We start from the raw sequence: 12,426 nt of genomic DNA on the forward strand, positions 1-12,426 counted from the left end.
GTTATTATTTACTTATCCTTTCTCCTTTCCTTTTTATCTATAAATTCATGTGTACTGTTAGCCAGAGAAGTATTTGCAGTCTCCATGGTGAGTTAGGTTATTCTGGTCCATTCAAGGGCACACCAGCCTGTTCACGTGGCCTGTTCATCCACACAGGCCACAGCTATTTTGGAGAGTGTGTGAATAGAAAAAGCCTTTCAACCTCATTACATAATGAAAATGAATCGAGAGAGACCTACATGTGCACAAATGAACCGTCAGCCTTATGCTGGAATTTCACCGTGAATATAATGCCATCTTTCCTGCCTCTTCAGTGGCAGCTTCCTATTGCACTCTTGTGCCTGCAGCAGTGCGATTCTCTGACTGCTGAGCGGCGTTGACCACGCTCACCTCCCCTTGCACTGGTGAGAGCACAGGCCAGTCCCTTCCCTGCAGGATCCCAGCCCAGGCTCCCCTAGGCAACAGAATCCTACTGTGCCCAGGTAAAGCAGATTTCTGGGTTTCTACATATATTTTTTTTTTTTTTGTCAATACCACAGGAATAGTCCTGGCTTTCCACTGCAAAGCTCTGCAAATAATTCAGACTTGAAGTATGGTGTAATATGGAAAGAATTGCCACTCAGTGCTCCACTGAATTAACTAATTCATGTCACTAGAAGTCAGAAAGATTACAAATCTCCCACTGCTCTCATCTTTTAAATAAACCAGCTTGCTCACCTGACTTTTTAAGTTCTGGGCTTTAAATACACTGCTGAGTTCAACTCATCCAGAAGACAGTTTTATTGTTTGTGAACCTTCCTTTTTAGCACACCGTGCAGGCAACAGCCAAGGAGATGGCCGTAAGGGATCGGGATCCTTCTCGGATCAAGACTTGCTGGGCACAATCATCAGATTCCGCTGATGTCCTGAAAGAAATGCCTGGGCCGCGTTAAAAAAAAAAAAAAAAAAAAAAAAAAAAATTAGCCATCCTAAAAATCTTTTGTTGTTTCTCCTCACCGGAACCCCTACGCGGCTGGAGGAGATGGCAAGGCGGCGGTGTTCCGTCTTCGTCGGGGACAGGACCAGATTTTCCACCCAGCTAGCGGATTAGCCAACACCCTCGGGAGTGGAGCCTCCGTCTGCGAGGACGGGACGGGACGGGACGGGACGGGGGTGCTCCGGGACAGCCCTGGCAGTGATCCCGGCAGGATCTGCGCAAGCGCCTTCTCCTCGCTATTTATAGCGAGCCAACGGGTCAGGAGCTTGGTGGCGGCAGCGGCGGAACGGGAGGTGCAGTGAGCGGGGCGATGCGAAGGGGCGGGGAGCGGAGCTCGGCGGAGGGGGCTGGAGCTCAGGGGGTGAGAGCGGGCGTCTGCCAGCAGGATGGGGGTCTGGCGAGCAGCCGAATGTGCCCCGGAGCCTGGGGACAGGCTCGCCACCGCGGGCACCCCCGGGGAGCTGCGTCTCGCCAGCGGAGCGGGCCCGGTCGCCGCACAAGCCGAGCCCCGAAGGGAGCACGGGCGGGAGGGGGGCGCGGGGACCGTGCGGCGGCGGGGGGAGACGGGGACGGCGGCGGGGGAGCCGACCTCATCCTCTGGGTGGGAGCGGCGGCCCTTCCGTGCCTTGCCCTGCGCCAGCGGGCGGGAGCGGCCGCCCCGAGCCGGGTGCGACGCGGAGGAGCCGCCGCTCCGGCAGCGGATGCCCTCGGTGCCCGGCACTAACACCCTCCGTGCCTGCGGCCCCGGCAGCTGCCCCTGCACACCCCATACCTGCCCGCTCCGCTGTGCCCTGCGCTGAGCCAGCCCAGCTACAAAAGCGTGTCCTGACCGCAGGCTCCTGGGATGGCGTCTGGCAAGCGGGACCCCCAGCCGGGGGACCTGATCGAGATCAACCGAGGAATTTACCGGCACTGGGCTCTCTACTTGGGCGATGGATATGTCCTCAACGTGACTCCTGTAGGTAAGGCTGGGGCAGCCTGGCAGGGTGTACTGGTGTGCCCCAGGAGCCCTGTCTCCCTCCGTGGGCTGGTGTTGGACTGACCCTCTGTGTGTAGATGGCCTTTGCAGGACCAGCCAGAAACCCATCTGAGGTCTTGAAGAGGCATGAGAGGTTCTGCTTGGCTTATCTCCTTCCTGCCTTTCCCAGATGAAGGGGCTCCATCCCTGTTGGTGAGCACCATGTCAATATTTACTAGAAAGGCCAAGGTGAAGAAGCAGCTCCTGAAGGAGGTGGTGGAAAATAACGACTGGAAGGTCAACAACAAGTATGACCAGTCCCACACTCCTCTCCCAGTGAAGGAGATCATCCAGCATGCTGAGCTCTACATTGACATGGAGGTGCCCTATGATGTGCTCAGCAAAAACTGCGAGCACTTTGTGACAATGCTCCGCTATGGCGAGGGGGTCTCTGACCAGGTAAGTAACATGGGGTAAGCCCCTGTTTGCCTCACAGAGCACCTCCTTGCTTCTCCCTGTCAGCCCCTGGACTGGGACACTGCCTGCAGGCTGCCTGGGGACAGCCAAGTCCCAGGTGTGGGGTCCAAACCAGCACTCTGGCTTCACCAGAGACCCTGGAGCAGGAGGGTCACTATGGTCTATGTGCACCCTGACAGTGCCCTTTTCCTGAATGCCACAGTAACCCTTCTATTTATGGGGTAGATGTCTGTCATTCATTTAATTGCCCTGATTATCCCTACTTATCATGATTCTAGCCTGTGTTTTCCTTTCCCTTTACAGGCCAAGATAGCAATTGGTAGCATGTTGGCAGTAGGAGCTGTTGCTGTTGCCTCCACTGTCTTGGTGGGCTTGCTCAGGGGCAAATCCAGAGAGAAGGAGTACTGATGGTTTGTCAGAAAGAGCTCAGAGCAAAGCAATAGCCTGTGGCCATGGAGGGTCACTGCCCAGCTTCTGCGACAACTGCCACGGGGGCATACTAACAAGAGGCACTCTTGCTGACAAAATAACCAAATCAAAGCCTTAATAAAATCTAAAAAAACCCCAAAATAATATTGCCATAAAATCCTCTTCTTTGCATTTGAGCGTAGCTTTGTGTGCGATTTAAACACTTCAGCCTTCCTTCTCCCATCCCTTTAGAAAGAGCAAGTTGAGTGTCACCCTTCAAAGTGACCCCAGCAGCACCAGCCTGTTTGCTATATCTGCTTTTTTTTCCATTGCTTATGATGACTTTTGTGGTAGTTTGGGAGCACTTGCAAGCAAACTATCCATTCCTTCCCTGCCATCTCCTCTCCAGTGCTTTGTTGAGGACAGGTGCAGGCTTTCTACCCACATCCTCTTTTTCTCAGATGATTCCTGTAGGCTCTTTCTGTGTGTGATGGACTTTAACCTTAATTTTCTGACAAAATAAAAGTATTGCTGAGCGTATACTATGTGTCTTCCAGCTGAGGGCCTGCATAGATAGAGAACTCCTGGTTCCCAGGCTTGAATAAAAGGGCAAGCAAGGCATGTAAAGTGTTTTAGAGTGGGAGCTTGCAGTGCCTAAACTGAGCAGGTCCTGGGAGGTAGGAAGGGAGGGCAGGTCTTAAAGGCTCTATGATGGTGTTTTGCTCATTTTTGCATGCCTGGAAAGTGCCCCTTGTGGTGGCTCCTCTGACTCCCTTTGGGAGCAGCAGACCCCACCAGTCTGGGAAAGTCTGACCAAAAAAACCCAGCTGGCTCTGTCTCAGTCAGCTATTTGTTCCACTGTGACATCACACTTTCCCTCATCACCCCTGTAAGCCCAGTAATGTTGGCATTAGGGCCTGAGCAAGCTTACTAGATGATTTTTCAGGTCCGTTTCAACCAACCCACTCTATGATTCAACTCTTTAGGATGCCAAAACACTGAGGCTTAGAGAAAGACCACTGGAGATGGCAAGGGCAGCCAGGAGCCTTTGTTCCCCACATCTGAGACCATTGTCTCTTCAGTGACCAGAAGTGGATTTTAAGCAGTTCATAGTCAGCAGATCAATCTTCGCCCAGCCAGCAGAAAGGCAAAGCTGGGGTCCCTGCAGTGCTGGGGGTGATGTATGTGGAGAATGAGCTGTGAGGCACCTTTTGCTCATCTCCAAAGGTATTGAGCCCTGCTATTCCTTGTCAGAAAGCTGATGAGTGGATCGTCTGAGAAGAAAACTCTTTTGGGAAAGTGTGGTTTGCTTCTCTTTACCTGGAGTATCTGGCCTAAGTGTTTGGAAAAGCCTGTTCACTGCAGTCCACCTGTAAGAAATAGAATCCTGTGTTGCTTTTATTTCAGGCAAGTGCCTGGACTGTAAGGAGAGATGAGAGCAAAACAGCTGTTTGTAAGAGGCTTGCTGGTTGTATCTGCTCTTAACATCTTGCTGAGGTTTAACCCCTGCCAACCAGTAAGCTCGCTCCCCTACCAGCAGTAGCTGAAATCAAAAAACTTCCTATGCACATAAGCAAAGTAAAACAAGGAATTGATTCACTGCTCTTTTCAGCATCAGTTTTCTAATGTTTGAAATAACAAAACCAAGACTTCTGGTCGTATTTTGTACTGCTGTCTGTTATTACCTTTGTATAAAGTTCTTATTTCTAATACATGAAAATATATCATCATAAAACTGAAACTCCTTTTTTGATTCCTGCAGTTGCCAGGGAGTAGAGTCAAGGCTGTCATTTTACAAACAGCCAAGAGAGAAATCCTTATCTGTGCTCCAGGGCACAGCCAGTATGGGCCCAGCCTGCCCCTAAGTAGGTGGGATGGTGTAGGGATTTCAAGTATCTGAATATCTGCTGCACATCAGAGGATGAAAACCTGAGCTGTTCAGTGCAAGCTGGGGAAGCCCCAGCACTGTGCAGCCCCACATTTGGCTGCAGGGTCTCACCTAGTGCCCACCACTGTGTTTGCAGGTGGGGCAAATCTCATCCCTGCTCTTTGCTACAAAGTCTTTTGCATTTATTTGAGGCCGGTTGGGATCCATCTGCAGCATTCTCTGCCATTTTTTGTACCAGCCCATAGAGAACTTCAGGGATTACTGCAATATCTAAGACACAACCCAGCACCATCTCCAGCCTGGTCAACTGTGAGACAAAAGGGAAAGAGGCATTTCAAAATCACTGCCAAGCAGCTGACTCATGCTGTGGCTGGCTCCCGCTGTGAGCCAGGCAGTGTGTTCCTCCCAGGCAGCTGCACTACAGCTCCCTCTCTAAAGGCTTAAGGATGTGTTCTGAATGGTCCCCAAGGTTGCCTAAAATAGATTTGGCTGACATACATTGAGTCTTAAGGGAATAAAAAAAAGGGCTGAGGGTTTATGCAATGACAAGAGGAGAGCATGGCTGCAGATTAGGCTAGAAAGACCCAACCCCTGTTCACTCCAGGGAATGGTTGGTAAACTCACCTCTTTAAAAGAGGTACACAAAAGGTGACCAAGAGCACCAGCAAGACATAAGATCAGATAAGACTCTCCAGATCACAGGAGTGCAAAAAGACTGTTGGAAAAGACAGGGGAAACCATTAGATTTAAATCCCTTGCCAAGACGTGCATCTATTCCTAATGATTTGAGAAGATGTCCAACATTTTCCAAGTGGCAAGCACGGAGGAGGCACTTGAAGGCAACATCAATTCTTTGTCACAGAGATCTGGGAAGTTTTGATGCCAGATTCCCCATGGCATGGATCTGCCTATCTTAGGCTACTGCTGAAAGTTGCAGATCAGGTGCCTGGGGCAGAACCTGGAGCCCAAGTACTTTTGTGCAGCCATAGCTGATGCACGTGTGTGCTTCCCCTCCCTCTGTGCTTGCCCTAGTGCCAGGCCTCCACCTGAACGCATCCTGTGCAGGAAGCTCAGAGAGGAGCCACAGGGCTTGGCCATTCCCAGCCTGGGCAGCACAGCTGGCAGCAGCTGTCTGTCTGCACTGTGCCCTGGATGAGTGCCTGGGAGGGCTGAAGTGGCCCAGGCCTGTGTGAGCTCATGGTGCTCCAGGGGGAGGCAACAGCAATCCCTGCCCACTCACTTCTCCAGCCAGCAAGCCTCCTCCAACATGCAAATCCACAATCCACCCCGTTGTGCTTCTTTTTTTTTCTGTGAGGAAGAAAAGCTCGGCAAGCTGCAAGTGCTTTTTTCTTCTCCTGGTTGCTGACCACTCTTTTGAGAAGAGGAGGAACTGCCTCGCTACTCACAGTCTTGTCAGGAGGTTGTAAGAGAAGTTTGAAAGGCTGTGGTGGGCTGGCCCTGGCTGCCCACCAAAGCTGCTCTATCGCTCCCCTCTGGAACTGGACAAGGGAGAGAAAATATTACAAAAGGCTCATGGGTTGAGGACAGGGAGACATCACTCAGCGATTACAGTCATGGACAAAACAGACTTGACTTGTGGAAATTAACTGAATTTACTACCAGTCAAAATCAGAGTAGGATAATAAGAAGCAAAACAAATCTTAAAACCACCTTCCCCACACCCCCTCCCCCTTTCCTGGGCTCTACCTGCTTCAGTCAGTACCGGATCAGCAAATTCGTTCCCAAGTTGACTTCTCCTCCATATGCTTAACTAAAGGGCCAGCAAAATACATGACATGAAAAGGAAATGCACATTTTGTTTGTGATTACGTGCATGCGGCTGTGCACAGTATCAATGCCAGCGAGGAAGAGGAAGAGACAGATTGCAAGCTGGAGGGCCAGGAGGACTGAAAATACATCTAGGGACAGAAGAGCATTTGTGGCCTGGGAAGGAGGGAAGCTCTCAAGTCCCTCGAGTGCGGCTGCAGCCTCAGCTGTCAAGGGCCAGCAGTCCTCAGGACAGGGCAGTGGCCGAGGCAATGGGAGAGCTCCGGTCCTACAAGGGAGCCCTGAAGCTGGAGCGGGAATAGCTCCTGGAGCAGGCAATCGGGCACCACCCACAACACACAAAATGGAAAGGGAATTCCCGGATTCCTTTCAGCATGGCTGCCACAGAGAAGGGGAGAGCCCCTGCCCAGCAAGGGAATCAAAAACCTGGAGCACGGGACAGGTCTGAGGGCAAGCGACCCAAATCCCTCTGAGGTACATGCCCAGGAAGCACGGAGCAAGGTCGGGACGTGCTAATAGGTTTTACCCCCCTAAGTTCTCGTGGCATTTCCTGCAGGGACCCCTCATCCCTCCCTGCCCCCGGCCTGCATTGAGAGGGGTCTCTCGCGCCTTCCAAAACCATATGATAATACGAAAAAATAAAATAAAAAAAAAATCTCCTACATTTAGCTAACCTATAAAAACTACCCCCCTTCACCTACCTGAGACATTCACTCATTTTTCAAGTTGGTTTTGGTGTTTTTCCCCAACAGAGGGAAGCAGCTGCTCTCCCAAAGCCCCATTTTTACAGCAAGTCCTGCTCCTGTGCCTCCACCACCCAGCTAAGAAGGACTCAGCCTGCTCTAATTCCCTTCATTCTTTCAGAAGAGTTAAAATTATGTCATGGGACTTTTTTTCCCCAATTCACCAATCTACCCCTGACAGGAATGACTCAGCTTTTCACATCTTTGCTGAACTTGAAACCCTGTGTGACCTTTCTCCCCACAAAGTGATACTAGAAAGGATAAAACCCTGTGGTGAGCACAGTGTATGATAAACAATGGGTATGCAGCACTTGCCCAAAACAGCAGAGTGGAATCAACGAACAGAATCAGGACATAAAGAGTCAGGTGTTGAACCACAGCTAAGCAACCAAAGCATCTCGACCTTCCCTGCTCCAAACATAAACCACAAACCCAAGCAGCTCCCGTACTGCAAGTTTAGTGCTGCAGGTGGTTTCTGCTTTCAGGTTTAGGCTCTAGAAGAAGAACAGAAAACAGGTCAAATTCCATAGACAAATATTTTTGCCTTAAAATACTGCAGAGTCACTTCACTACCCTTCATCTGCAGTGGCTTCTTTCCTTTGTTGCATTCTACAGCTACAGTTTTAATACCCAGCTTAAGCTGCTGTTGCTTTTTCATTACTAATTTGCTCAGCAGTCCTGGGAATCAAGCACATTTCTATACAAACAGGTAATTACCTTCACATATATTTCATTAAATGGCATTATTGCTGGCTGCTCCATGCCTGTTTTCAGCTTATCAATAAACATTTTTTAAGAAATGGCAAACAAATCTATTCTATGGTCACTGTTATATTTTGCCTTTTCATGTGACTCTACTCCTGTACCTGTTCCAGAAATACTAGTTACCACGAGCAAAGCCCTCCTAACACCACAAAAAACCTCCCAGCACTGGAGTTTGAGGATCAAAACCAATTCAAACCCCTCTTCTTCTGTATTTTATACAGTTACTGAGGACTGAAGTTTAGTTTATCAGCACCTTTGAGAGAAGTGCACTCCCACCCACAACCCCGCACACTGAGCATCGAGCAGGCAGCAGTTCCCCATGACTGCACCCAGCAAACTCACCTGATCAACTCTGGCACACACTGGATGCTGGGAATATTTGGGAGGTGAAGGCCATGGGGAGGCCATGGACACCTCCTGCTCTGACAGTGATATCACTGCATGGACCATTTTCAAAGCCTGAGCTGTAAGGAGACATGAGAGCAAAACAGCTGTCTGTAAGAGGCTTGCTGGTTTTATCTGCTCTTCACGTGCTATCAGGGTTTAACCCCAGCCAGCAACTAAGTACCAGGCAGCTGCTCACTCTCTCCCCTATGGACTGGGGAGAAAACTGGAAAAGTTGAAGTGAAAAAACTTGTGGGTGGAGAGAACCATGGTTTAGCAGGTAAACCAAAAGCCAAACCAAAAGCAAGCAAAGTAAAACAAGGAAATATTTCACTGTTTATTTTTTTTTTCAGTGTTAGTTTTTCAGTGTTTGAAATAGCAAAGCCAAGGCCTTGGGTCATGTTTTGTAATGCCCCTTGATATTACATTTAAATAAAGTTCTTATTTTAATACAGGGAAACATATTATCATAAAACTGAAACTGAGATCCTTTCTTGATTCCTGGAAATGTAATCAAAACTTCTTGCACAGATAAACTAATTAGGTGGTTGTAAAGCAATCTGTGAGCTTTAACCATTCTGTACTCAGAGAATTGCAAGGGAGTGCTGTGTGAGGACAGCACATGCACCTCTCATGTCTCCAATACACCCTGTAAAGGACAAGAAAACTGGCATTATTTCAGCTGGTAGACTTTCTTTTAGTTCTTGAAAGCTGTAGCATTTCACTGAATGCAGGGGTTTGCACCTGTACTGTGCTCGTCTGTGCAGTCAGCCTCAGGGTGATTGTTATGAGTCACCATTCCATCAAATCTGGCGGGTGCATTAACAGGATTTGGTTGAACACTGCCCGAACCATGAAGTCAATGTGTGAGGAGGAGCAGCAGAATCCATCACTTGCTGTATTGGGGTTTTTTTGAGCCTTTGTAGCAGATGTTAGCAAGACCTGAGACCTGTGGTTGCCATGGAGTAGAGACAAGGCTGTTCTTTTATCAACAGCCAAGAGAATAATCCTTGTCTGAGCTTCAGGGTGCAGCCAGAATGGGCCAAGTCTGTCCCAGAAGGGCGAGATTTCAAACATCAGAATCTGGTCCATATTCGAGGATGAAAACCTGGGCTGTTCAGTGCAAGCCAGCAAAGCCCCAGCACTGGGCAGCCCCACACCCATCTGCACGGTCTCGCCCAGTGCCTGTCACTGTGCCTGCAGGTGGGGTAAATCTCATCCCTGTTCTTTCCTGCAAAGTCTTTTGCGTTTGTAATAAATTAGTAGTAGAAGTTTAAATTTACTCATCAAATTAGTAGTAGTTGTTTACTCATTAAATTGTATTGCATGTTATATTCTTATATACATATATATGTTATTATAATCAATGTTCTGTTAAGGTTGGGAGACTGTAAATTGCAGAATAATTCATTAATCTATCAGCATTGTAAGTTGATAGTCATGTAGCTTGCAGTTCTTAAACTGGAAAGACAAATTATTGTGCCTGGCTGAATAAATATTTTGTATCTTACTTTTATAAAAAGCTTATTGTCTCATAGCACACTCATAAAGTAATGAAAGGAAGGACAAGAATCAAAGGATCAAGAACGAAAATGATACAGAGTATGCAAGATGGACATCTAGAAACACCTACACACTAAGCAAGGACTAAGGACTAATAAAAACTATGGAAAGGAAAGCACCTGACAACTGAAACGGGCCTGCAGGGAAGCCAACCAGAACCAGACCTGCAAACTCGAATCCAATAGAACGATAACAAGTGACTATGGGAGGGGAACTGATAAGGGAATAAGTTACTGTTTTTGCTTACTGCGCTTGTGTGCCGTGAGTGGAGCAGAGGCCTCCCCGGGTGACCAGCGTGCTGTTTTGCTTATTTGCATTTTTCATAAATCTTCAATATATTTTTATTACTATATTTCAGCCTAATTTTAATTTACTTATAACACGTTTACACGAGGCCAATTTGGATCCCTCTGCAGCATCCTCTGCCCTTTTCGGTGCTGGCAGTTTAACTGATATCCAAGCCAGGCTTTAATCATCAAACAGAGGTTGTTCTGCAAGACAACTCCCCGCAGAGTAACAGGGTGCAGGGTCAGTGCTGTTGCCCTTCACTGGAAGGGAACACCGCTCGGACGTAGAGACTGCTTGCTAGGACGCGGTGGCCTGTCTTCCTCGGTGGCAGGACCATATTTTCCACCCAACGCATGGTTATGGCAACACCCTTGGGAGCGGAGCCCCGAACGGAGTGGCGGGACAGGATGGGAGGGTTCCCGGGCAGAGGCGGCAGTCAGCACAGGAAGAACCGTTCCCTTCTCGCCTGCCTGGGGCGCACCCGCTCCCTCTCTATTTAGAGCGGGCCTGTAGCCCGGTAGCGGCAGCAGCGGGACAGGGGCGAAGGTGAGCGGAGCTCGGCGGATGCGACTGGACGTCTACCAGCGGGATGCAGCCCCGTCGGGGGCCGGAGGTGCCCCGGAGCCTGGGGACGGGCTCGGCACAGCGGGCACTCTTGGGGAGTTGCGTCCCGCCAGCGGAGCGGGCCCGGTCGCCGCACAAGCCAAGCCCCGAAGGGAACACGGGCGGGAGGGGAGGGTGGAGACGGCGGCGAGGGGAGACGGGGAGGGCGGCGAGGGCTGGACGCCGACATGGCCGAACCTCACCTTTCGCCGGCTGCGCCGTGCCTTGCCCTGCGCCAGCGGGCGGGAGCGGCCGCCCCGAGACGGGGCCGCTCCGGCAGCGGATGCCCTCGGTGCCCGGCACTAACGCCCTCCGTGCCTGCGGCCCCGGCAGCTGCCTCTGCACACCCCACAGCTCCCCGCTCCGCTGTGCCCTGCGCTGAGCCAGCCCAGCTACAAAAGCTGGGTCCAGGAGGGTCACTATGGTTTGTCTGCACCCCGACTGTGCCCTCTTACTGAATGCCACAGCCTGAGGGATAGCCCTGCTTATGAAGCAGATGTCTCATTGTTTTAATTGCCCCGGTTATCCCTACCTGCTCTTCATTAGCATGCCTGGGGGCAAATATAATTTTTTATTTTATTTCCAGCCTGTATTTTACTTTCGCTTTACAGGGCAAGAGTGGAAGTTTTCTGACCTTTGAAGTGGTCGATTCTGTAGTTGCCAGTGTTGGAGCTGTGGCTTTTAACTATTTGTGGTGTTGGCCCTGTTGCTGCTGCTGGTGTTATGACTGGTGCTGCTACTTCTGGTTGTGCTGCTGATGCTTTGGCAAATATAAGGGCTTCTGGAAAGAATTCAGGGAATAAGAGAGAGAGCAACTGATGGGCTTTGGGAGAAAGCTCCAACTACAAAATGTGGAAAGAACATCTCTAGGAACAGAATCACCATGACGGTTATCCCCCAGAATCAGACAATTACAGACACAGTTTGAGATTAGGAATTGCGGTTCCTATTGCACGGTTTCACTTTAAGCCTTGCTGTTATTCCCCCCGGGGTGGCATCAACATCTCTTCCCTGGCCAGCGCCATCTTGACCTGCCCACTGAGCCAGCCCCGCCTCTGTTCTAACTCAATTGATCATCTCACCCGTCTCTCCCCAATCCCTTGTCCTCCCTTTTCCCCCATTAGCTAGCCGAATACCCAAGCCACTCCTTTCCCCCGAGCCTTTACCCGATCGCATCTCACTTCATGTTGGGCATCTCTCGCTCGTAAAGTCGTCACTGGTGCAGCTGTCGGTGGTGTGACTGCAGTTGCAGTTATTTTTGGTGCTACTCCTGTTGTTTTTGCTGGTGTTGTTGCTGATGCTGCTGCTGCTGGTGTTGCTGATGCTACTGCTGGTGCTGTTTTGGCTGACAGAGCTCTGAAGGCCTTGTTCTCATTGGCATTAGGGAATAAGAGAAAGAGCAACTGATGGGCCATTTGGAAGACCACTGAGCAAGGCAGGGAGCTCCTGGCTGTGCATCGTCATTGCCCAGTATTTGCCACACCTTATGCCAAAGCTTACCAGCAACTTTGCCCCCTTTCTGTGATAATTATTAATTACAATAAAATCTAAACAAACTCATGTTGACCTAAACTCCTCTTCTGTC

The 12,426-nt window shown here is 49.9% G+C and overlaps 2 protein-coding genes across 2 annotated transcripts in view; both read left to right on the forward strand.

Moving 5' to 3' along the window:
• Nucleotides 1–1,727: 1,727 nt before the first annotated feature.
• Nucleotides 1,728–3,011, forward strand: LOC114057568 (phospholipid-metabolizing enzyme A-C1-like). The gene is made up of 3 exons (XM_027883992.1): nt 1,728–1,938; nt 2,125–2,393; nt 2,715–3,011. Exons 1-3 carry the CDS (start codon nt 1,821–1,823, stop codon nt 2,817–2,819), a joined length of 492 nt encoding a protein of 163 aa, XP_027739793.1. The 5' UTR covers nt 1,728–1,820; the 3' UTR covers nt 2,820–3,011.
• Nucleotides 3,012–11,122: 8,111 nt separating this feature from the next.
• LOC114057619 (HRAS-like suppressor 3) overlaps nt 11,123–12,426 on the forward strand; it is a 12,619-nt gene continuing 11,315 nt past the window's right edge. The window contains exon 1 of the mRNA XM_027884122.1: nt 11,123–11,246. The gene's annotated coding sequence lies outside the window, so the exon portion shown is untranslated. The remainder of the gene's footprint in view (nt 11,247–12,426) is intronic.

This window comes from Empidonax traillii, unplaced genomic scaffold (assembly GCF_003031625.1).
Source record: "Empidonax traillii isolate 1590-97213 ecotype Southwest subspecies unplaced genomic scaffold, ASM303162v1 scaffold138:size3245559, whole genome shotgun sequence".
In the NCBI taxonomy this organism is placed as follows: domain Eukaryota; kingdom Metazoa; phylum Chordata; class Aves; order Passeriformes; family Tyrannidae; genus Empidonax; species Empidonax traillii.

Bases quoted from the DNA above. Each gene is read 5' to 3' on its own strand.
- LOC114057568 (XM_027883992.1), top strand. From the start codon at position 1,821: ATGGCGTCTGGCAAGCGGGACCCCCAGCCGGGGGACCTGATCGAGATC. The intron at 1,939-2,124 runs GTAAGGCTGGGG...TGCCTTTCCCAG, and splicing joins CCTCAACGTGACTCCTGTAG to ATGAAGGGGCTCCATCCCTG. The intron at 2,394-2,714 runs GTAAGTAACATG...TTCCCTTTACAG, and splicing joins GCGAGGGGGTCTCTGACCAG to GCCAAGATAGCAATTGGTAG.